Source organism: Seriola lalandi, unplaced genomic scaffold (genome assembly GCF_002814215.2).
Source record: "Seriola lalandi dorsalis isolate HSWRI2012SDOR001 ecotype SW California unplaced genomic scaffold, Sedor1 jcf7180002054544, whole genome shotgun sequence".
NCBI lineage: Eukaryota > Metazoa > Chordata > Actinopteri > Carangiformes > Carangidae > Seriola > Seriola lalandi.
Window position 1 is genome coordinate 4,325,032 of NW_019525097.1, and position 26,439 is coordinate 4,351,470.

Sequence of the window (26,439 nt, forward strand, 5' to 3'; positions counted from 1 at the left end):
TGTGAGAAAACACTGGGAAAGTCTAATTTTCCTAAAGCCCTGTGAGAAATAATGTCAAGACAAAAAAAGTTTGTTCAGACTTGCAGCGTTTAGTCCAGTAATTGATTAATCAATCGACAGAAAAGTAATCTACAACTATTTTGATATTTGATTAATTTGAGTTCTTCAACACAAAAATGCCAAAATTTTCTGTTTGAATATTTTCAGATTTCCTTTGTCTTCTATGAAAGAAAACTTAACAAAAACTTTGGGTTTTGATTATTGGACAAAACGAGACATCTGAAAACGTCACCATGGGCTTTTGGAATCTGGGATTGACATATTTTACAATTTTCTGACATTTTGTGGAACAAACCACTCCAATATAAAATAGTTGTTGTAATTCTAACCTTGGTCTTGTTTTTGTCTGTCCAACAGCCCAAAATCCAGATATACTACATTCAGTTTACTGTTACAGAAAATATAGAAGAATATTCTAATACTTTAATATAAATTATTAACAACATAGTTAGTATATACTTGCATATAAAATTTCTGCTATTGACTTATCAATTAATTCATAAATCATGTCAGGACTAACTAAATACAAGAAACACATAAGTAGGGTTCTGGTTTTTGAATAATTTACTAAAATAAAAATTGTCAGAGAAAAGCAGCACGTTCTCAGATTCAGGAGACTGGAGCCAGCATGTTTGGCATTTTCCTTGTTAAATGTGTGAAAGGATCAACTGATAATCAAAATACCTGGTGATTAATTTTCTGACTAATCAATTAATCAGCTAATTGCATCAGCCCTACAACTCAGTGCAGTATAGTGGCCTAAAAGAACATTATAAGCTTCACAAAGGTGCTATTTATCAGACGGATCTTTTTGAGCCGCTTTATAATGTCAGGTGTTTTTGTCATTTTGTCCAGCTGCTGTATATTTAGTAGCAGCATATCAAAGACGAATGCATGCTGAATATTAGCTGTTATTTAGTGTGTCAGATATCACAAATAATCACAGAGTCACAGGATTCATTTCCTCATACCATAGTATTTTCTTGATGATGACTCTCTGGGACTCACAAATAAACTTCCTGTTTTGCGTTTGCTGATCTTGGCAAAAATCCCTCTCTACTAACCTATTTTTAAATCCACAACAGTGATAAAGCAGGGCCTCACGGTGACTCAGCAGGCACACACCACATGGCTGCAGCGATGTGAGTTTGAATGATGAAGGGTTCAGTCACTCGACTTAACACTGTGGATCGGCAGACATGTAATTATCTTAAAAACAACAACTGATTATATGCGACTTCATTAAAACATGATGTCTGGTTGATGCGGTCATATTTAAATTTCCCCACACATCTGCATGTGAATATGAAAGGAAGGCTGGGAGCCTATATGTGTAATTTGTGCTTTATTAGGCGAACAAAACAACCAAAATATATAAACATGCATCGTAGTCAAAGAAACAAGGTTACAGTTTTTTAATGGGGTGTGGGCATCCAAATCTGAGGTAGAATGGGTGCAAGAAAACCTCTCCGTGGGATATAGAAGAGCAAAAACAAAGTAATACTGACTGCTAAGACAGATCTCAAAACGCTCCATCAATAACAATATAACACACCCATCAATACTGTCAAATTCAATCAACAGAAGAAAAACAAAATATATGTTTCCTGTTGTTCATTTGAGTGATTAATAATCATTTTTAACATCCCCTTATGTTTAACATTCACATCTAAATCCTCCCAAGGCCAACACTGTTTCAGCCGATTAAAAATAATGACTGAAACTAATCTATATGCAGTTTACTTCTCACTTAATATACCTTTCTGAATTCTCAAATATAGGATTGGCAGTTCTTAATTTATGTACAAGTTCCAGGTTTATCAAGAAGATTTGCATTTTGTGTGATTGTTTTGGATGTACATTATTTCTTGCTAACAGCCACATACAAAATATATCACTCAATTTGTAGTTACAAGTATATATTTATACATTTGTAATTTAAATACATACACATTCTTACAAATTTAAGGGCTGCTTGAGCTCCACCTCTCCTGTTGCCCCACATCCAACTCTTAACGTCACTGATTTGCTCTGGACAATTGTAGTGTAAACTGTTGCCATCCACTGCCATACAACTGAAGCTTTTAGATAATCAGCAATAGTTACATGTTCATGGTACTGAATCATTTGGCTCCTGGCTTCTATTCAAACCATTTTCTATCAAAATGGTTGTTCTAACAGAAGGTGTAGCTGGACACATCAGGGCTTTGCATCTAAAATCCTATCAAAGAATGAACCTGATTGGAAAGTCCTTCAGTTCAGAAGTGTTCCATAGAGCTGGGCCTTGGTCAGACTGTCCTTCCTGGAAAGTCCCAGGGAGCCAAATTTTTGGTTGTACGGAGGAGGAGGGGGTGGGGCCGGTGGTGGCGACTGGCTCACCTGTGCAGGCAAGCTGTGCATCTCCACTTGATAGTGCTGCAGCTCTGCGGCCATCTCCAAGGTCCTCTGGTTGAGAGACTCGGTGGAGCTGTTGGGACTGGGGTCTACATAATCCGTGCTCTGGCCACCAGCTGCCACGTTGCCCTCCCTGTCTTTGGAGCTCCCTGAGTGGTAGAGGCTGTGCTCCGACTCCTGACTGTCCTCAGCTCGGTAGATGTGGGCTTGGCTGTGTGCCTGTCGCAGCCCTGGGCTGCATTCGGGGCTGGGGCTGGCGGCCACCCACACTGGGTCCATGACACCCACTCCGTGATGATAATAGTCAGCCCCCTCCTGGAAGCTGCTGTAGAGCGGCCCGAGTCGAATCTTAGCAGGCCGCACAGAGAAGTGCTGCTCTGAGAAGCTGTAAGGTGAGGCCCGGCCTGGGCTGCGGTAGGTGTGGGCACTTAAATCCTCCACACTAAGTTGTCTCCATCGACCAATCAGCTCTTCCTCCTCGGGGGCTAATGTGCTACCTCGTCGACTGTCTCCATAGGCAACACTTGGGGATGAAGAGGGAGGGAGTGGCTCATAGGGTTCACTGAAACAGGAGGACATGGTGCGGCTGTAGACAGGTGAGCTGCCGTTCTGATGGTGGCTCAGCTCCGTCTGCTGGAAGGGATGAGCGTTGGCAAAGCCTCTTGGACTGTCCCTCTCCCAGGATGAATCGCTCTTTCTCTCATAGTCACCTGCGTCTCTCCAGTCCATGTAGAGGGAATGATGGCGAGGGGAGGAAGCTACACTGCTGGGTGGGCCGTTGCCTTTGTCCTCAGATCCCCCACCGCTGAAGCTGGAGTAGGAGCTGGAGCCTGCACCCAGAGTGGCGGGGAATTTAGCGAAGTGCTCCTGTGAGAAGCCGGCTCTTAACCCAACTGACCCCTCCTCTGGAGTGCTGTCGGTGGAGTTTTGGGGCCCATACAGCAGCTTCCTCTGACCGTGGAGGTCCATGCTGGGTCTCCGCTCACGGTGCCGGTCATCAGGGCAGTACAGGGCCGTGTCACTGCTGTACAGGTCGGATTTGTAGGCTGCACGGAGCCCCAGGCGCTCTCCTGGGCCCAAGCTCTCCAAAATAAAAGCATGGTCCTGGGTTTGGGGGCTTGGGGAGCGGGAGGCCTGGCTGCTGCTGCAGGCTTCGTCTGGCTTCTCGAGCACTTTGGCAATGAGAGAGGCTGGGACAGTGTCGGGGTAGGTGTGACAGAGAGGAGGCTCCTCCATGTGCATGGTCAGTCGCTCCTGAAAATCAGCAGGCAGCTAGAAGCATCAGAGAAAAGAGAAGGGTGGGAAAATTTTAAGTGTTGCTGTAGAAATGATCTAAAATCTTCATAGAAAATTCCAAGCACCTTATTCTTTTCAGTACAAATAGTAGTACAAAATGTCACACTGAGCAATGGTTTTATCTGGTACTGGGTTGGGTTGGTTTGTAGTTGTGGGTCCGAGCAGCAGTGACACTGTGATTTCTGACAGTGTCAGTAATATGTCGCTGTCTTGAGTCACCAAAGCTACAAATCCGCCACTGGTGGTGGTGTTGATTCACATTGTGATCTACAACCACCTTTTTAGATTGACAAGCAATTATTTTACCACGTTTCTCTGATGATTATCAACTCTGTTGGTGTTAGGCAAACCAAAAAAATCACACAGCGTAAACAGGCCTTAACATGAGGACTCAACAATGAATGCAAGATATCTACCTCTCGACATTATACCTTCTTAATTTAATGTATTGATATGTGACTTTTTTATCCACTTGCAGTTTCTGTTGTCCCTGTGCACTGCAGTATGTGTGTCAGTATGTCACTGTACAGTAGGTGATTTCCGAGTGTGTCACCACAACATACACCTGTGCGTGTTTAGTAAAAACATCAAAGTGTCGTTTTCAGTGACAAGAGCATCAACAACAGAGGGAAATAAATGTGAAAATGAAGGCGAAGTGAGGCGCCTTCCTTGGAAAAGAAAGACATTGTTCTATTCTGAGCATTTCTCAATAAAAAGCTTATATCCACTATCTGCGCCTCTCCATAGCAACAAGCATTAAGCCAACTGCAGCACATCATCAACAGGAATCTAGTCAGTTGTTCCTAATTGGCAATGAGAGGCAAGCTAATTATAACTTTGTAGATAGAGAAAAAGACAAACACCACAGAGAACATGAAAATACATTTTATCATAACAGTTTTATTACAACTTGGACCAAACTAAATGCCACTTAATTACTGTCCACACATTTTTAATTTGGGCTTGTTTTGAACAAGATCACAATTAGCTTTTATGTGGCATTCAGAAATCCGAGCCCAATCATTTTATGCCCTCTCTGTGCTTGTTTTGCAGCAAAACAAACGACTAAAGCACTTCCGTAGGCGCTGAAGAGCCACTGCACTTCTCAAAATGCTGCAGCACCATTCATCAATATGCTTTCGATTAGCTTCCACCCACAGGACCAGCAGACATACAGTGAGCGCATGTATAGCCTCTGACCCCCATTATGTTTGGCAGTGAGCCCACAGAACAGTTTTTCACTCCATAACAGATCCTATACTGCGTATAGCCAGGGTGGGCAGTATATGTGTGTATATGTGTGTGTGTGTGTGTGTGTGTGTGTGTGTGTGTGCGTGTGCGTGTGTGTGCGTGTGGGGGGGGGTATTTTATGTGTCTTATATAACCAAATGCAGTTTGCATTGATATTTCCATTCAGCTATATGGCTAGAAGGGGGGGGGGGGGGAAATTCTTTAACCTCATGGACATTTGCCAGCTTTAAAATCTACTTGTGTCACATGGGCGAGGCACAAGCTCCCAGGGCTGATGCAGTGGAAAGTGGCGCCAAGCCGGCCTGGTGTTAAAGCACTTATCAATACTCACATGCATTTCTAGCATGATGACGCTGCGGTGCATTTTGTATTTACATTTTTGTCTCATACTGTAGTCCCTCGAACAGCTCACTGCCTCTCACTTTTGTGCACAATTTGCCATGGAGTGGTTTCTGTGCTGCTCCGTGCTTAATCATTCTCAAACAATTACATGATCACCGAACTCAGTGCAGTATAATTACACTCTGACTTATGCGCCGCATAATGAGTGACAGGAGGAGAAAGACTTAAGAGCCCTGATTTACTTTAGACTCCTGTATCACAGATGGGTGCAAACACAAGAGTTACTTTTCATATCCAAGACTGCATGTGATTCCAGTTCAATGCCGTAAACACAAGGCAGTTTATGCAGGCAATATTTAATTTCTAAGTATGATATTTCTGTTGTTTGACACACGATAACAGGATTTCTACTTTGGCTGATTAGTATGTTCGCTTGGTTAGACGGAGATATTTAATGAAGAACTGAAAAAGATTTAAAATCTTATCTGGCCTTTAATCTTAAAAAAGTCAACTTTGAATTGGTTAAAAAAACACTTTATTTAATGGTAGTAATGATCTCAGTAGTAAGGGTAAATGCTATTCACAGTCTATGGGTAAATATCAATAAGCAGAAACAATTTCACTTTTTATTTTCAGTGTAAAGTAACGAGGCGATGAGAAGTGATAAAGTATAAATTAAAATTTAGCAAATAAAAAATAGCAAAGATTTTTCATTCATAATTTATGGCCCTCAAAGCATTATCATATTTATAATGTAGTTGATTATCTGTCTTAACTGTAACTTTGTTAAGCTCTATAATATTAGCTACCAACTCTCTGAAACCTCTTTCTCTTCTCACAGGTGAGGTTTATTTAGCCCAAAAACCCCCCCAGCTTTGATTCCTCAGTCTCTGCCCTTCCTGCAGTGTCCCACAGTAGTCATCTCTCCACCAAGTCTCATCTCTTATCTCTGCTGCTTTGCAAAGGGTAAGATGACCTTCAGTTATAGTCGAGGCGGCATTTTTTTTTTTTTTCCCCATCTCATGTCACGAGTTGAAAATTCAGCTTACTGCTGCTCATGAAACACCTCACTCACATCTCCTGTTCCCCACAAATCACAGCTTTTTTTTTTTACCAAATATTTCCCCTCTTACCTGGCTTCCACTGTATTGAAAAATTATTGTTTTTTCTCTTGTATGTCATTTTCTGGGTTCACTTTAAATGTCAGTGGAAAAAGCCTGAAGCTCTAATGGGTCGCAGCCTCGGTTGGATGTGAGCTTTGTGAGGTAAGAATTGAAATGCATTCTGCTTAAGCTGCTATGGATTAGACTGAAACTGGCAAAACAACTGAGTTAGAAAAAGTGAGGTGCAGTGGAAAAAAGAGATTTGAGTTAAAAATAAGACTAAAAGACATGTAAAAGTCAGTTTAAGGCTCACCTCAGAGAGCTGGGCTCTGTAAAGAGACTTGTTGCACTGGAGAAGCTGAGCAGCCAGGTTACAGTCCTTTCTGTACAGATCCTATGGAGGCACAGCATGACCAAAATTAGAAGAGATAACATGGATAAATGCTGGAAAATGCTGTTGCTGACTAGTTTTCTGGTCTCTGCTGAGTAGATATCACTTTACTTCTACCCACCAAAACTTACTTTGCCTTTTTGTTAAACATCACCTGTTCACCATGTGTACCTTTCATTGTGATGCCCTTTTTGTTGCGTTTGTGCAGTTTTCTCTCTGTAACCTCAGTTGGGTATTTTAATGACTTGACTTTACCATATATGTTGCTTCTAAGGTTGTTATTTATTGCTGTGTGTTTATTGTTTATTATGTTGTTATATTATTATTATTATTATATTATTTTAGACTTTTGAAGAATTAAACTTTATTATTATTCATATATTTAAATGTGTTACATTAAAGTTGCTTATTTATGTCCTCTTGCCTGAGAGTCATTTTAGTTCCTACCTGCCTTTGTTTTACGGGGGACAGTTTTGAGTGTAACAGTAACAGAGCAGCAGTAAAGTCAAGACTACACTGTGAACTCTAAGAAAGTGAAGTTGGATGAATGCTGTCTTGTTGTGTGGGTTAAGATTATTCAAAGAGAAACTGTGGCCAGCTTCTCTCCGACAGCCAAGAGTGACTGGAGAACGCTACCATCCAGAAATTATTATGGTGTAGTACTAGAATAGAAAGGTAGGGCAACATATTGTTGCCACCAAGAGAAAACAACCAAAACCTGTTCAGTTTGTCATTATTAAGAAAAGTGACTTATTAAAACAGAAAATATCCTAATATGAAAGTATCTTGTTATAATGAGAAAAAAATCTAATTCTAATGAGAATTTCAGCAGATTGTACAGTATTTGTTACAGAGCAGCAATCCACTGCAAGGGACAGGAACCAAGACCAAGCTAATATGTATTGTTTGCTTTCATAAACATCTAAGTGTGTTAAAGGCACGACGTCAGAGCTGTGCGATTTTTACTGTGCTCTTACTTACATTGTCCTCTCGCAGCTTCTCGATGGTGAGCTTGGCCTCCATCAGGTGGTTGTTGAGAACGATGATCTCTCTGCTCAAAGCTCGTTTCTCATCGTCGTGGTGCTGGGACTGACGACGACAAGAGAGGAGTTGTATACAGCAATAGCAAAACTTGCAGATAGCACCTTTAAATTCTGCTTCAGTTAAGGCTGTACACTGCACTGTTTTCTTCTTCAGAATCAGACTGGATGTTCATAGTTTAGGTTTGTACCAAACATCAGCATTTTTGTGCTAGGAATCCTGAACATTACACAATAAAAACTGAATTCAGACATACAAAATAAAGGTTTCTCTATGTGCAAACCACGTCGATATGAGAGCTTGAAAGAGCAATCCACTATTTTTTTTTTTTTTCTACCATGAAAATGTGACCTCCGTCTGAAGCAGGGTGCATAAGATCCTGCCTCTAAATATAAACACAGAATAAATACACTAAGGATACACTATGCAGCCACACGCACTGTTAGTGTGTAAGAGGTGGCAAGAGATGCTGTAGCAGAATTTTTTTGGTTACTATGGGTAACCAAGAAAGCATGACGTCAGTAAACTGAGAACTCCACAGAGGTAAATTTTCTCTTTCTTGTCGGCTGATGAAGGCAGAAACGACTGGCTTGTATTCACTGAGTACTTGTTTGCTGTTGTTGAAGGGACAGCTTTGCATTCTGTGTGGTGCGTCAATTAAGGGAATACAGTCCAGACCGTAAGTATTTGGATAGTCACACTTTGAATGTGCTGAAACACAGAGCCTGAAGAAAAAACACGTGTAACAGTCTGCGCCGTATATGGCAGCTGTAAACATTTTTTCTTGTGGTTTAGGTGTGCAGAAGTTTTGTTTTTGTTTTCCTCTTCCGACTTTCATTCCTTGGAAAACCGTAGTACTCAAAGTATATCACTGTGTTTATCTGTCTTGTAATTACATTCTCTATAGTTGAGCGAGGCCAAGGGGTCAGACGGGTTTGTGGCACCTCTGGAGTAAACAAGCTTTACGATTACAGAGAGACTTACTCAGCACCTCTCTCATCCTTGAGGAGGGAATACTACGTGAGATGAATCAATAACGGCTGATGAGGACACTTCACAAGAAAATAAATATAAAATAAATATAAAGCTGTTGACCTTTATTTTAAAAATTACAATTTTTATTCTCGAAAATAGCCGGGTGACCTTCAGCTCCTTATTATCCGTACCTGGTATCTCACATTGTAATCATGATCGTTGTGATTATAATCTTGTGCTGTAACAAACCTTTTCCTTGAGCGTTTACAGCAGTGTATTCAACAGCGAAGACACCTGATGGTCATGCAGTGTTCTCAGGCAGGCTAGTTAATTGTATCTTTCCACCGGCGAAAGCAATGTCTGACAAATGAAGTGAGGTGCGGTGCACTGAGGAACAATGGGTTTGCTATCACTCTGCCACTGGAAGGAGGACAGCCAATTGTAATAAGCCATAATTAACGTCAGTGGTACCAACAGCAGGGCATTCATATTCAAATTGGCTCTGCAAGTGTTTCGCACCATCTCTAAACCCAATGACTTGCTTGCATGCTTCTCTTTCTCCTGTGTCTACAGGTACTTAACATACATTCATATGACTGGATACACTCTCACACACACACACACACACACACACACACACACACACACAGGTGCTTAAACACTTACATTTCTGTGGATCTTCTCCTCCAGATCTTGGTTGATCCTCTGCAGTGCCGAGTAGCTGCTCTGTATTCTAAACAACACAATAAACTCACTTGCAGATACCAGTTTGTACAGACACATACATATTGTACTGTAGCAGCCGGAGACCTCTCCAAACTGAAAACAAACTGTTGGGAGAGGTCGTGCACCTTATAGCACTTGTGAGAGTAATTTCTCACACCTCGCTGACCTCACTCTACTGGTGCTGATGATTTAGTAAATGTTTTTTCTATTATAAGTGAAACAGGAGGCAGAGACATTCTGCACAGGACAAAATTTTGGGCAACATTTTCATATAATAGGAATCACTCACTCTCTCTGACAGGGACCTCCATGAAGTTTTGTACAGATATCCATCGTTCCCAGACAGTGTATCCTAATGACTCGGATGATCCCCTGACTTTTCTTATAGCGCCATCAAATAGAGTCCAGTTTGTAGTTTTGAGAGAAACGTCTTAACAACTGTTGAATGGTTGAGCTAGGTAAACATATTCATAGACCCCAGAGGATTGAAAGGATTGTAATTTTCGTTTTTTCATTTTTACTCTAGAGCCATCAGGTCAAAATTTCAATTTGTCCAATACTTTAATTTATGATCAAATACCCTTAAAACTAAATCACATTCCCATCAGTCTCAGCTGCACTTTCTTTTTAACGCTAATTAGAAAATGTTAGCATGCTAGACTCTTGGTTCTGACTTCTCTCCACGTCTTGCCTTTTATTGTGAAAGTTTGCATACTTACATAAGTTTAAGTTTATGTTTGTTTTGTCAACACAGACTTATAACACTCATTTTAATGCAAAATGTGTTGATTTTCAATGTCTTATCCTCGATTTTCTGATCATTTACAAGGACATTTCCTGGACATAATGTCATAATCTAGAACTAATTATGAGGTTATCAGAGACAACATGTGTCTCTTGGTTTGTTTGTATTACATGTCGCTCTTTAGATGGCAGGAAAACCAGTTTGTCTGTGCTTGATATCCTGTAATGACACATTACCCAATATACTTTAAAACAACTTGATGCAGTTTATCACTATGCCTTGCACTTTATGAGAAGTAGTAAATCTCAAACCATGTAAAAAAGTCAGCCGGTCCTCATTAGCAAAAAGAATTGAATTACACACTGTCTCCTCCTAAATCCTCCACCGTAAATTTCATCATTCCTCAGTTTTAAAGCTGCTGTTCACTGGCCTAAATCTTCAAACAACGCAATTTCTTAAACCTCTCACCTTTAACTAATATAACACTGTATATCCTGAGCATTGGTGGAAATACTTTAACCACTACATTTATTTGTCAGCTAGAGTTAGTTTTTTTACATTTCAGATTAAGAGTTTAAATAAAAAACCTTGCCTTTTGGGACCCTACAAAAAGGCAATCCAGTCCAGTTTGGACCCCCTTTGTCACCTTTCAGATGTCTATCTGTTGTTAGCAGCTCCACCAGCTTCTCTGAACTTTCTCAGGTTCTTTCATTTAAATAAATGTTCAAGGCTCAAGGAGGTAAAGAAAAGATGTAAGAAAAGTCCAAAACACGAGTACAGATTTGTCCTCTTTAAACCCCATTAATCATCAATCATTTGGTAGGAGCTTGACCCCCCAGATCTGAATTAAACTACCTGTGGTTCAGAGTATAAAGTAGTTCAAACTGGCTCTGATGTATCAATATTAACAATCTAATAATACTATTTTTATATGGTGTCAGTCACAGGGACAACTTCTCTGTACAGTGAGTATTTTTACTTTGTGGTTTTGGTATATTTATATAAGTGACGGATCTAAGGACTTCTTCCACCACTGATCATCAGTGTTGTTCAGTATGTAGGCCAACCTGCGCAGTTTATCAGTAAACTTGTCCAGCTCCTCCTGTGCTCGGCGCAGCTCCGTTTCCAGGTACTGCCGCGTGGAGTCGAACTCGCTCTGCAGCAGCTCCAGCTTGTGAGTCGTGTAGGAAAGCCTCTTCCGTAAGTCCTCCTTCTGCTCCAGCAATGAGCTGCACACACACAAGTGAACACAAACACACACACACACACACAGGAGATGATTGTGTTAAGGGCACGCAGTGGGGGAAACAACTTCATAACCTGGGCATATCCTTATCTAAATGAACTTATCAGGGTCTACATATCTTTTTAATGCACCCCTGAATGGCCATGCAGCGGAGATGAGAACATCATGAGAGGGTGATAACATTGTGTGTAAAAGTGCGTTGTATGTAGAAAACATGAGGCCAAAACAGAGATGTCTAATTAAGAATCCAGGCAAGGGTACAGAGCTTTTTGAGTCATTAGATCTTTGAGCATCAGATCTTTTTTTCTCCAGTATTAAAGCTCTGCAGCACATCACAGAAACCCAATCATCAGTGAGATTGGACCCGCAGAAAAAAAAAATGGATGGCGTAATCTGTGATGAAATATGAGCCAATGAACTCTAATACATCATACGAATAGACTGTGAAGGTTCGGATTTACCGAACAGCGATAACCCCCACATGTAATTCAGTGAGACAGCACAATGATGACTATTTTTAGAGTACGTGCGTTACCTGGGCTTCAATCTAATAAAAGGGCAAGTGTGAGTGGGAAAAGAGGAAATGTCTGTTGCCGTGATGGATCCGAGTGTGCACGGCTGGGCTTAATGGACCCTGTATTGACGGACAGATGGAGGAAGGAGGGTAATGACTCTATCTGCAGCCGGATAACAGATAGCAGAGAGTGGATGGAGATGTGGTCACGTTGCTCTTTTCACTTCCTCTTTTAGTCTCTTTTTCTCTCTTTTAACACGATTATAGATGCAGAGGGTGGGGGCTGAGAAAGAGAGAAAAAACAAAAAACAAAACAGGGGCTGGTTGGTTTCAGTGTGTTTTTCAGGTCCCTAAGTGGAGATATCATCCAGTTTCCATCTCATTAATATGGGGTCAGTCCACACTTTATACAGCACTATGGTTGGTTAGACTACAAATTATGAGTCTAGCTGTTTCTCCAGAGTCTGGCCATTTTAGTCAAACTTTTTGTCTTTAGCTGGATTATTAATTTCAGACAGTCACACAAATAAAACAGTTACGGTATTTCTCATATGCCAAACACACACGATACCCGATGGTATGTAATGTGTTTGACAGTAACATATATTGCTTTTCTTTTGTTTTCTCTGTAGGTCTCTAAGTCATGTAGGTACTGTCTGGTAACACCTTCAGGTGTGTGATGAATAACAAATACTAATGTTAATGGATTCACATGGAAATGCAGCAAATATGTGCCGCAGAAAGATTCTTTTCTCAGAAACAGATCTACTCCAGAGGCAAAAATCTCACTGGTTGATACGGGCAGAGACGAAAACACCAGTTTTGGCAACAAGTCCCTCCTGCAAGAAGAGAAATTAGGCCATTTGTTTTCTGAAAATGACTCGGAATAGAATGTATGATTAAGTTTGGGCAACTAATTTTTACTTGGTTAAAGTTTGTGAAAGATGGCCTTCATTGTTTACAGAAACTAAAAATTGACTTTTGTTAGGAGACGGGCAGTGACCCACAAGATTTGGCTTAAATGTCAGAGGCTTTAGAGGCACCACCTTCCTCCTCCTCTAAGAGGTTTCGTGGCAGTATGACAACATTCGGTTGAAATTAAGAATCACTTCGCTGATTCAAATGTCTTTGATCAGGGCAGTTCAGAGATTCATAGTCTCTTTGTTGATTGTGTAGATGTTCACTGCAACTACATCAGTGTTCAATTGTTAAAAGCTACCAATGCAACTTTTTTTTGAGGACTTGGTGTAAGGTACTTCCACCTTTGCTAATGAGAGGAAACATTCAGCATTTGTGCAACTACAAGAGGTTTCTTTTCAAAATGAGATAATTATAAGTCATATTTGAACAATGATGTGTGCGTGGTTGTTTGTCTCTATATGTCAGCCCTGTGATCGACTGGCGACCTGTCCGGGGTGTATCCCGCCCTCGCCCAATGTCAGCTGGGATTGGCTCCAGCCCCCCCATGTGACCCTACAAGGATAAGCCGTATAGATAATGGATGGATGGATGGATGGATGGATATTTGACATGTTTGAAAAAGTGCTTTTCCTGGTACCAGTGAAATCAGAAATTATAATTTCACACTGGACCTGGACGGTTGTTTACCACAGTTAACAGAGAGAACTGCAGGATCTGCAAGTGAGTAAGAAATACCTGCCTACAGGGTGATTCAATGAATGCCTCAACTGACTGGATGGCATTTTAGTGCTGCATTACCCAGAAGCCCCCACCTCCTCACCTCCTGCTTCTCTTTGATTGGCAGGCATTAGCAAGGGAATACAGGTGTTTGTTGTTTGATAGAGGATGAGTTTACGTGAAGTAGCTCCATGGATGAAAAATCCCCATTAGTGACCTCCTCTGTGAGCAGGAGCTGAGTCAGACGTAATGAGTGCTTTCATTCTGGTGAGATGAGATGACGAGGCAGCATGACTCCTGGGCTCGGAGAGAGGCGGGATGAGGCCGCTTTAGCACCACTGGACGGCGAGAGGAAACACCTCGTGGGCGGGTGAACGGACAAACAGATAAAAACGAGGACGGATGGAAAGATGGCGTCTGAGAGATTCACTCTTACCTCTTTTTTGGATGTTTGCCGCCATTTCGGGGGACTTTTAAGGCGGTTTTGCCAATGTATATCTTTTTCATGGTTTGTCTGTGTTCCTTCCCTCTCATGTGTTTATAGGGGTTGACCACAGGGAGCCGGCATGTGTGTTAGTTTCCCAAAGGAGACCAGCTAAGTCTGGCCTGCAGAGTTACTGAGTGTTCTACCTGTGTTGACCCTGCCAAACAAAGCAAACAGACAAGTTGGCAATTAGTAACTACGGTTCAACCAGGGATCCAGTGTGAAGGACAAAGTCGATGTTAAAAATCCTGGACTGATGCTGCCAATATTTTGGCAATGACAGTCCCTTTAATGGCAAAATTCCCCACAGCTTTGTCCTTGGCAGGAAAAGAAAAGCTGAAACAGCATTAAACTCCACTCCATTTTCAAGGTTAGGAGCTCTCAAAAGGTGAAAATGTACAATTAAACACTTAGAACAATTGCTGATGTAATTTTTGGGCTAATTTGACTGTTTTTTTTAATGCTTTCTTCCTCATTATGTCCCACCGTGCTTTTTCCTGCAAAGATACAGCGGAAGTGAAAATGAAATTGCGTAAGACATCAGTGGTAAATGTCAAGCTTTGGTCCCAGTCCTTCAGACTTAAACAGCAAGAGTTTCTTTCCGTTATGCAGCAGCGCTCAACAATCACATGAAGACAAATCCATTGGGGGAGAGACAATATACAGTATATTCTATAGCCTACATCCTTTCAACTTATTCCATACTTATTCCTTAAATCTAGGTTTCCCACTTCATGTATTCAACATTTGGGGAAACTATTAGGTATCAAAGCCCCGAAAACTTGCTTTCAAATCAGAAGTATTTCACTATAATATTAAATATTCATGACTAAATAAGGAACAATCAAACATAAATAGTCAAACACTCCAAGACTCAGCTAATCTGCATCTACACAACCGTTTAGGTGTGGTTTGATCAGATTTTGACAGTGGTCTGGCAACAAAAACAAACAACCACACAACTGTCATCCCATACTGATTTAAATATTGCTACATTTCTAACTGGTGCCACTTCAAACCAGTGAGAAGAGCACAGAGAAAACAAAAACTGTTCCAAATGTAGCAGAAAATTTTCATTCCATGTAGAACTCGCATTAAAGATTGGGAATATCGATTTTTAGGGCCTTTAAAAGAAAATAAATGTATCAGACTTAACCCTGTTTGCAGAGCTAACATCTTCACCCCCCCCAGCCCCCCAGTACCCTGCATCTCGATGGCGTCTGCAGGACAGGTGCAGCCGTCAGCCCACAGACAAATGGTCCAGGTTATTAGATGAGACGGGGCGTCAAAGCCTGATCAAAGCATCTCTGATCCGAGCACCGTGGACATGTCCACTCAGAAAGAAAACACCAGACTGAGGATGTGACTGCAGCAGCCGAGGACAGCTTCACGTTCGGGACGTTCCAGCCGTAGATACAGTACATACACATGTGCATACATGTGTAAAAAGTACAAAGAAAACAGACGACATAGAGAAACATGTTGATCCACTGACACCCAGTTGTTGGGAGGTGATTTATTCTGCTGGCTGTGGAGGCAGAGAGACATGCACTCCTCCAGATGGTGACAGCTCACCACCGCCACTGGAGCCTTCACTCCAGCTGCTTCCCTCTGAGTCATAGCACACCGGCTTTGGATATGTGTGTATGTATGTGTGTGCGCAAGATTTGATGGGTGTGAAGATGTGTATTGTGTGTGTGTATGAGGCTTTTTGGTTTGTGGACATGTAAAAAAAAGAAAAAAAAGAAGTGTGTTTACACATGTAGGTGCGTACTTGTGTGTGTCTTTATGTCCATGTGCTTTCGCTAGAGTGCGTACCTGCATGTCTCTGTGTCTTTTTGTGTATATGTGTGTGTTTTTGCTGCGGCATCAGCTCTGCCCATTCAATCCCCTTCTCCCTTGAATGTAATAAATCAACACTATCTACCGTAAAAGTCAAAATAAGGACAGCTGTTAGCGGCCCATCTCAGAACACGTCAGGTGTCCGCTGTCAAGCCGCCAACCACATGCACTCCCTCGCTCATTCACTCACTCTTCTTCCTTTAGCCAATCCTCACACTGCAGCAAAACCATAGACGGGGCTCGTTCAGATGGCGCTGCCTGCCACCCACTCGTGCCACACTGACATTTGAGAGGAACTCAGAGCACTGAAAAGGAGAGGAAGGGGGGGGGTGGTAGAGGAGGGGGAGGACATTAAAGTTGGGGAATGGGGAAGAGGGGAAAAGCAGAGATTGCTTGCCAGGGTAGTTGCAATTTAGCCAAAGACAGGAAAGAGGGAGAAGCCGTCGCCAAATTAGAGAGGAAAAGCAAAGAGAGTGGGTGTGAAGTCTCTACTGACAATCTTCATTTCTCTTTCTCGTTCCTCTCCTTTCCCCTGCCTCTTCTGTCTATCTGCTTCTCCCTTTCTGCCTCCCTGATCGCATCTACCTTGCAGATAGATTGGCTCTCAGGAAAAGCCCTTATCACAGGCCCAGACCGCGTTAGAGCGGGGGAACCCGAGTGGCTGACTCATCCAGCAGCAGCAGCAGCAGCAGCAGAGATAGAAAGGGAAGAAGATGCTCTTTCTACCCCGTATGCCTTCAGATTAACAAGGCAGCTAACCTGCAACAGTCACTCGGCCCGATGACATGTACAGTATGACTCAACCGCCTCATAGGGAAGGAAAAAAAAAAAATCTCTCAAATTAGGCTACTATTCTGTGAGTGCTTGTGGGTTTGTGTCTGTTTCTCTGTCCAGCATTGATTAACTCGGGAGCCTACACCTAAGTAGTTACACACCAACTACCAACATCATTAGCAGCAGCCGGGGATAATGACCCGCTGAACGGATTTCATGTGCTGCTGATGGCACTCTGTACAGGGGAGTGTGTAATCACGACAACCATCCCGAGAGGATTTTAGGCTGAGCGGAAAAGGTGATGGAGTCTAGCTGAGCTCCAAATTCAAACACAAAAATATACACATTTCTATCTTCTTATACTGAACCCCAAAGAGGTGGAGTCCAACACTGACACCAGGTCAAGTCAACAGCAGACATTTAGACGTAGAAAACAGGACCGTTGCTACAGGCACCAAAAGTAATCCCAGAGGAATGAATATACGTACATGGGGTTTATACATGGAAAAGTTAAAAACTAAAATATGCTCATTTGCTTTTGGATAAGAAAATTTCATGTCTGTCTGTTAAATATGAAGGTACATCAAGCCACCATACCACCAAGTTACCATATCCATCTACCAGCACCTCTGACGCTCATTAACATGTTATATATATTTTAAGTGTATTTAAAACAAATTATGATTTTATGAGGGGTGATGAGTTGGACTATTTCTTGGCCGGGCAAGAAAAACTTCCTTTACATTACAGACATTTTACCATTGGGACAGAGCCAGACCAGCTATTTCCAGTCTTTATGCTAAACTAAGCTAACAAGCTGATGGATGTAGCTTCACATTTAGCTTACAGACAGGACAGTGGTATTGATCTCCCCATTTATCTCATGGAAAGAAGGCGAATAAGCCCATTCCCCACACTGTAAAACTCTCCCTTTAAGGTTTGTCAGACGATAAAACACTGCACAGTAGTTAACGAGATACAATTATAAAACTTTACAAAGCTTTCTGTGCATGAGTTAAACAGTAAACTTAGCAATGTTCATGTTATATGTCCATGTTAAATGTCAGCAGGAATGTGTGCCTGCATGTGTTTGACAACCTCAAGTTCACCGTGGCAACACAGAGGCCTCACAATGAGCTACATTCATCAGCAGGTTTGGGTTTACTACAGATTTTCAGATATTTTGGATCAACAGATAAATTTGAACTGTTTTTGACCTGGGTTAGGCTTTGCAAATTTGCCTAGGCTATAATTTGTGTGTTATGTGGCATTGGTTCATGCTCTGTACTTGTCCCTATACGAATAAACAATAAAATAAAAATGTCCCAAAAGTTGTGTTTGCTACTGCAAGAAAAAAATTGGTGTAACTGCAAAGTGTTTGTATTTCATATGCCAACATAAACACAAAATAATTTAAAATATTGTCACTAAAACTTTTTTTCTGAAAGCGTTTTTTGACAAATTATGCAGTAAATACAAGTTTGGAGGCCGGGAGAGGCAAGAAAAGCCTTTGAGCCATAAAGAGCACTGACACACACACACACACACACACACACACACACACACACACACACTAAGCACATGCTGTTCTACATAAACAGCATCACCCTCCAGACAAGAAAATCATGTTACGGTGCCAATGAATCCTACTGAGAGCTGTCCTAGGAAAGCTACTGAGACCTCAGACCCAGAATCCAAACACTTACGCTGAAACCTCTCACTAAGTTTGAGACTCAAAAGTTTGAAGTTTCTGCTAATTACTCTGTTACTTTATTCACAAACTTGTTTCAAACGTGTTGGCTAAACAGTAATTTTCTAAATAAAACAGTTTACTAAATGGTGTGGCATTTGTCTCATTTGAGCACAAAAATAAGGCCCGTGTTTTGCCATTTTTCAGCCATGACCAAAAAACGAGTTGGGACGGTTTTAAAAATGGTTCAGCTCATTAAAAATAAAACAGACACAAACACACACACACATATTCACACACGGACACGCACAGCACACACAGCCCACCATCACATATTATTTACGAGTGGAGCTTGAATGGACAGGTAGTGATTACACACAACAAAGGAACAACCTCTGCAAATCTGCCAGCCTGCAGTGTACTGCTCTGTGTTTCCATGTATCTGTGTGTGTGTGTGTGTGTGTGTCAGTCTACCTATCCAACAGTGGACCACCCAGTTACACACTCATTGACAGTGATCTGATGAGCCAACAGGGGACATTTTGGTGGTCCACTGTTGTTTATACGCTGTAACTCATGCTATAATTATGTCTAAAGCTCTATTTTGAATTTATTTTCATTTTAGCCAAGAGGGGACCTGCAGGTGTTTGAGTGTTAAAGTTCATACTCAGCACTGCCTCTGGAGGCTGGAGCAAAGATTTTAACGACCCATTCACACGTCATTTCTTCATGCTCCTGCACAGTGCGAATGGCTCGCAGCCCCAGGCAGGTTTTCAGACTACAGGGCTGCTATCTAATAGACTGCACACTGAAGGAACTAGTCTCCTTAAACAGTCTCCTGTTTCTGTCTCTCTGGAAGATGGGCCCAAGCCCGCTCCCTCACCTTCGGCTGCGGGATTGATTCTGATAGTCCAGGTACCAACAATGGGTAGGATCTGAACCAGACATTGCACCACTGGCGCCTCACGGTCACGAACAAACCCGCCACACCACAAAGTCCAATCCATGCTGGGCGCTTCTCTCAGAGCACTTTTCGATCCTCACTTTGGACTGTTTTTCTCATAGCCTTTGAGAATCCCTATGCATGTGGGTTTTCAAAGTACAACATGTTGCTTGAGGATCAAACCCACAACCTCAAAACTTCTGAGTGGTCCTGTTACTTCCTGTTGCTTTTCCATTTAGTGGATTCTGAAGTCCAACGGGCAACGTGAAGACGAAAAGACTGATGTGAGCCTTCAAAAGGAAGGACACAAAAGATCTAAGAAACACTGCTGAGAAGTTTTCATGTCAAGGGTTTGATCATTGCAGTGCTCACTAAATTTTCCAGTTTTCAAAGAGAAATGCTTCAAGAAATGAAGCTCAAGAGTGTCCGGTCAAAAAGCTCATGGTGTTGGAGGACCACCAGGTTTTGAAGTCTTGGGTTCAATCTCCAGGCACTGCACTGTGAATTTTGAAGTCTAACTCTTAAAGTAACTTAAGATATCTGTCAAAGGTTCTGACAAATGTTGGTCAAGTGTCTTTTTATAACTAGCTCAGGGTGTTATGGGAATGCTTGGAAGTTTTGAGGACGTGGGTTCGATCCTTATTAGGTTCACTGAATTTTCAAAGTCCAACACCCGGAGACTCAAATGTTCTAAGAAATACAGCTCAGAAACCTCAAGACTAAATGGCTCAAGGTGTTGGAAGATTGCTCTGAAGTCTTAAGATCACGGGTTCAATCTTTGCTGAATTTTCAAGTCCAACACCCAGATGAAAAACCTCAGTACTCTGACCAAATAACTCGGTAAGTTAGAGGAAGTTCTGAGGATGTTGGTTCGATCCTTTATTCTTAAACCAATCCTGCTGCAGTGTCCCCAACCCTCAACCGACTGCTTCTGTCTGTCCCCGACCCTCCGGACAGATGGAAGCAGTGGGTTATGGGTAGAACCGCGAGCAGCTCAGGTTTTATTGAAATATGAAGTTGAGACACTTTTTAAAAATGCTGTAAGATTTTTTCATCTATAATAAAACAGTGGTACTGAAGTAGTCAGTATTCTTTAAGCCTACTGCATTAACAAAGGCTAATATACACTGCATACACCATAGATAGCTTTTGATAACATACTTTAATAGTTTTTTGAGACGTGCCTTTTGGCCAATCTCATCTCATGCTGATAGGGTACAACACTACATCAGCAATATTAGTTTACATACATTATAGTGCTAATAGAGTGTAACACTATATGAATATTGGACAAAGAAACATGTTAAAATGGTAAGAATAATATAGTTAAATGATCCATTTTTCAATTACATCAAGAAAGCCTTTGTACGAGGTCCACTCTTTGCTAGGTAGAACATTTTTAAAAGAAAATTACATAAGCAGTTTTGAAGTTATGTTATGAAAGAAGTCCTTAAATAAAAGTTTTGTATTTCTTTTTTGTTTTTCAAAATGACTAGAAGACACACACTTGGTTGGCACAGTCCACAGTTGGCAGGGTAGTGAGTGTGTGTGTGTGCATGTGTGTGCGTGTGCGTGTGTGCACTCCATAAGCATTTGCCTTATGCTCTTATACACATATAGCAGGCGGCTCAGCTGTACTTACTGGTCCACCCATGACTCTCAAGAGGCAGCCTAAAAAGCCTCAACGCAGGGATGCATGAATGGAGCGCTTACAAATAAAGAGACTATACTGAGAGAATATAGAAGGCAATATAGCCCTAACAGCTTTCCAGCACTGCCATTAATGTAGTGGCATATAAAAAAAGAATATGTAATCTGTGACCTCCATCTTGGGATCATCACAGGCAAACAAGCAACAGAAATCTGTTAGGAGGCATTCATTTACATGTTTGATTTCCTTTAAATCTCCGTTACAGTTTGATACCGCTCATTAGGAAGGTCACTGTCATTTACATTTAAAAGGTTTATGTCTGGATTAAATGGAGGTTTAAAGCAATAGTTGAGTATTTTGGGAAATACACTTAAACTGTTCACCTTCCTGCAAAGAATTAAAGGAGACGACATTCCCATTTAACACATGCCTGTCTCTGTCTGTAGGTAACAAAATCCACCTACCAGCACCTCTAACGTTCACCAGTCAAAATGTTAAATCTTGTTTGTTTGAGAAGTGTAAAAATGAAAAACTCATACTCTCTTGCACACTGACAATGAGTCTATATATCTTTTCATTTAACTCAAGGCGAGAAAGCTATTACTATAGTAATAGCTGTTTCATTAAACGACTTTTGTTTAATGATGTTTCCAAAGTGTAGACATGTGAAGTTGCAGTTTTACGACACATAACCCCAATGAAACTGCAACTGTACGAACAAACAAGATAACATGTTGAGCCTTAGATGTTCAGGTAGGTGAACTATTTTACCTTTGAACTGAACGAAGCTATCAGTTTCCCACTGTTTTCAGTCTTTATGCTAAGCTACGCAAACGATCACCTGGCTGTAGCGTGAGAGGCATATACCCCAAAATGTCAAAAGATTGGTAATCTGCCCCTTACATCCCTGCTGCTGCTGTTTGATATAAAATGTCCGGTTTAAACTGTAAAGTATGTAACTATGTAACTTTTGAAAGACACACTCTTCCTCTTACAAGGAAAAGGTTGAATCGAAAAGCAAAAAAATAACCGTCTCTCAGTTCAATACATTCAGGGGTTTTGTTGATACAGCCTCATTTGGTCTGGAATGACCTTTAGCTTATCGTGATTAATGTTAGCTAATGTTAACAAAGCTGAAGTGAATGTTATTCTATAACACAAACTATACAGCATGATACAGTCACTTCGCTGACTTTAAGACCCTTCTCCACTTGTGCTACTGTTGAACATGTTTAGCATTTTAGCTATATGCTAAAACAGTAATTAAGCATTTAGTATTATTATTACTGTGACTTGTCTCAGTGGCTGCTGTTCAGCAAAAGTTATAGTCTCACTTTAAATTTCATTAAAACAGTGTCATGTGCCCTTATATCAGGACGGTAATTGACTCAACACATACTGTAGATTAATATGTAAATATTCAACTCGAGTCAAACTGCCAAAAAATTGAGTTATGCAGTGAAGCCTTTTAGGCATTTACATGGTCGACTGCTTCATCATCACGAGGAATAAAGCTGACCTGTACAATCTGATCGCTTGTGCTGAAGAGGGCAAAGGGGAGGAGGAATAATGGGGTTGAGATGATAAGATACACTTAATGACCCCCAGAGGAGCTGTCGGTGCTTCAGGAGACCTACAGACAGAGTGGGAGAGAGAGGCTGTTCAAACCACAGAGGACAGAGGAGAGCATTAGTCTGTTAGACCAACTCTGTCCACTTAGGCAGATCAAAACTAACCTCTAGCCTCTTCAGACCAGCCTCTCTCCCACACCACTTTCGCTCAAATACGTCTGCTATTGCTCTTCTCTATCACCACTTCATCTAAAATAAAAGTGATTCAGTGAACACCTAATTCATCAGGGACAAAAAAATGGCTGAAGTGTTTAACATTTCTGATGGTCTATCAACAGAGAATCCTTTCTACCAAAATGCAATATCTTTGTCGAACACGTAAGCATCATTCACACTGGAATCAAGTCTGTTACTGCTGTAATGTGGATGTCGTGCTAATTTAGTAAAATATTTATTGTTTGTGAGTTACAGTGATGTGTTTTAACCAGCCTGTGAAGCCAAAGACAAATTTCCACATCTGTGTACAATAAAGATGATTTTTTCTTATTAATAAGAAAAATAGCAGTTGGGAGAAAAGTAAAAAGAAAAAACTTGTGTAATTCAGCGTTCATATGATATGTAACGGTTGATAGAGACAGGAAAGATTGCCATGTTGCCGTTCACGTGATCGGACAACTTAAGATGGCTGCTGTCAGTTTTCCTTGCTATTGCTTCTCACTCATTCTTGGAGATTTTAGCTGTCTTAATCAATAACAACACTAACAGATAATAGAAAGACAAAATATAGGCTACATTTCTCTAAATTACGTCATACTACCTAGAAAGAATACTGTCATGTGAAACTAGCTGTTTTCCCATCTGCAGTCGTTATTGCTAAGCTAAGCTACCCATCTCCTGGCTGCAGCTTCATAATTAACAGACATGAGACCAGTATCGACTGTCTTACCCAACTCTCAACAAGTAAGTGACCAAGTGTAGTTCCCAAAATATTCCTTCAAAGCAAAAACGAATAATAAATGAATGGAGAAACATGACAAACTCAGATGCCTTCAAACAAAGGGGCAAAGGGTCACTGAGTGGTTTAATGACAATGAAAAAGATGTGAATCATACATTGATGCCTTCACAGTCGCCAGATCTCAACCCAACTGAACACCTAGGAGATTTTGAAATGATGTGTTAGACTCCTCCATCATTAAAACACCAAATGCTGTTCATCTCTCCAGTTGAGCTTCAGAGATTTATGTCAGTGAGCACTGAGTCTGCGCACGGTGGCCCAGCACCGCACAGACACTTAATGTAGCTTTTTCCTTTCATTTGTCACAACAATCACTATTAAAAGATGCACTTTAGACCGACTCATTCAGTATTTCTAAACTCAAAAAAAATGAACAATAGTCATGTTAAATTTCATTTCTACCATTTTTGTGTTGCATCCTTTATTATGAACTAAGATTACTTTCAGAAATTTGAATCTTTTGTAAAATATGTACTGGTTTCCAAAGTAAACTACAATGACATTAAGCACCTGACGTTCACATCTTAGGCATTGTTTTTCTGTGTATGTATACTTTACTGTCATGAAATTGCTTCATTAATTAAATTGGGTATTACAGAAGAAAAAGAAAAAATATACAGTATGTGCTAAAATTTAGTATTGTTGATATTTTATAAAACACTTATTCTGAAAATACATCCAATCGCAACATGTTTGATGATTCTCAAAATGCAAATTGAAGGAAAAACAAAACAGCTTCACCTTAACCTCTTCAGTCAATGTTAAACTTTTGTTGGTTTGTTTTGTCACTGAAGGACGACATTACATCATCCCTGTTTCACAGAGCAGCAGAATAATAGTTCAGTTTTGGGCTGCCAATTATCCCAGATGAGCAGCTCTCTTTTTCTTTTTTTATTCTTTTTTTTCCAAGTGGTGTCAATCTCAAAACACTGAAGAGCAGAAACATTTGACAGTTACTTTAATAAGAAAAACTCTTAAAAACTTTAAATGTGATTGTCCAACCGAAGTCTGCTCTGCTCTGCTCTGCAGTGAAGCTCCGATGCTCTGATGAGTTTACATGTAAAATTTACAAATCTATCTCTGCTACAGGGCCCCCAATGCAGGAGCCCGGCCAAACGAGGGACAGACTTTGCGAAAGAGAGAGAGACAGAGAGAGAGAAAGAGTGTGTGTGTGTGTGTGTGTGTGTGTGTGTGTGAGAAACGAGAGAGAGGGAGAGAGAGAGAGAGAGAGAGAGAGAGAGAGAGAGAGAAAGAGAGTGTGTGTGTGTGTGTGTGTGTGTGTGTGTGTGTGTGTGTGTGTGTGAGAAATGAGAGAAAGAGAGAGAGAGAGAGAGGAGTGATTTCAGGACATTTCATCATTTAGACTGGAAGGCGTCTTGAAGATGAGGTGTAGGGTGGAGGTGGGGGTGGGTGGGATGTAGAAAGGTAAGGTCAGACTCTCAGGTAGATCCAGCTTCCTGTTTAACCTCGTCACAGCTCTTCAGAGGCCACAGGTGACCTTGTTTCCTATTTAGCACAGAGCGAGGGGGAAAAGGCGCAGGACTACCCCCTCTTATCTCGGCAGAGCTGCTATAATTCAATTAAAGCTGTGACACAGAGGTGAGGACAAGTGATGCCTCATATTGGAGAAACACCCCGTCGGATTAATTACCCCTCATCGCCTGGTTAAATGGCTTTTAAACTGTAATCTGCCTGAAATCGTAATAATACCATCAGTAATCGAACACAAAAGGGAAAGCTCGGGATCTATTTCCATCTGTGCCAGATTAATAATGGTTCATTAGTAAGTAGTATTAATTAAAACGTGTCTACTGTAGGACAATGAGGTAAAAAAGAATAGCGAGAGCAGGGAGAAACTGCAAACAGCCCTATCCTGCATCTCGTCATGTTTGCCTTGCTGCTTTAATTCCCGTGTAATGCAACTTTAATCAGAAAAGTGGGTGAGCACTTGCAATTTTGTAATGAGCTCATTAAAATCTGTTTATGCAGGCATGTGAAAGCATTCGTTCAGTTATTACCTTGGTTTTATGTGAATATTTCAGACTGTCATTTCATTTACTCATTTACATACAAAAAAATCACTAATCAGAGCTGCTCTTGCTCAGTTATTCATATTGGTAAAACAGCGCTATCATGCAGAGCAATTCATTATTGCTATAGGTGCATTCCGACAGGTGACGGTCCCAAACCATGTAGAAGCATATGTATAAGAGTCATAGATGGACATATTTACAACCATAATATAATCAAGACTAATTAAGAATCCCTTTTGATTGATCCCTCAGAGAAAAAGCTTTTACAGTAACGCCACATACACTGCAGTGAATTTCAAGCCAAGAGATTTCCTGCATACAACCAAAAAAAAAAAAAAAAACCCTTTTATCTTTGACAAACTATCAGAAAAGCAGATCATTCCCAACAGCACTGCATCAATACACAGAGAGCACGAACTGACAGTGTGAGTGCAGCCACATCACATACAGATGAGCACATACACGCACATTCACACACAGAGGCATAGCCACAATCAAGCCAGCTTTTGTAATCCAAATCAAAGACGCAAACAGTGAAGCAGTACCTTCCGCTCACGCAGAGCTTCATCCTGGGATCGAGAGATAAAATCCTGCTGCCTGAGCCTCGCCGGGGGAGCGGAGAAAACCCCTCTTCTATATGCTATCTGGATTGGCTTACCCAGCTCTCCCTTAAAGCTCAGAGAAACCCCAAACACATGCACACCACCCAACC

The 26,439-nt window shown here is 41.1% G+C and overlaps 1 protein-coding gene across 2 annotated transcripts; it reads right to left on the reverse strand.

Moving 5' to 3' along the window:
* Positions 1–1,388: 1,388 nt before the first annotated feature.
* On the reverse strand, positions 1,389–26,414 carry LOC111661378 (brain-enriched guanylate kinase-associated protein). Of its 2 annotated transcripts, XM_023414911.2 has the most exons (7): positions 26,273–26,414; positions 14,159–14,363; positions 11,392–11,553; positions 9,520–9,586; positions 7,819–7,926; positions 6,760–6,840; positions 1,389–3,726 (listed from the first exon to the last, which is right to left on the reverse strand). In XM_023414911.2, the coding sequence occupies exons 2-7, from the start codon at positions 14,254–14,256 to the stop codon at positions 2,314–2,316; spliced, it is 1,929 nt and encodes a 642-aa protein (XP_023270679.1). In that variant the 5' UTR covers positions 14,257–14,363; positions 26,273–26,414; the 3' UTR covers positions 1,389–2,313. The 2 variants fall into 2 exon arrangements, with proteins under 2 accessions (XP_023270679.1, XP_023270684.1); XM_023414916.2 differs by lacking the exon at positions 6,760–6,840.
* Between the last annotated feature and the right edge of the window lie 25 nt (positions 26,415–26,439).

Bases quoted from the DNA above. Each gene is read 5' to 3' on its own strand.
- LOC111661378 (XM_023414911.2), bottom strand. From the start codon at position 14,256: ATGAGAGGGAAGGAACACAGACAAACCATGAAAAAGATATACATTGGC. The intron at 7,927-9,519 runs GTAAGTGTTTAA...TGTCGTCGTCAG, and splicing joins AGGAGAAGATCCACAGAAAT to TCCCAGCACCACGACGATGA. The intron at 6,841-7,818 runs GTAAGTAAGAGC...GTGCCTCCATAG, and splicing joins AGAAGCTGCGAGAGGACAAT to GATCTGTACAGAAAGGACTG.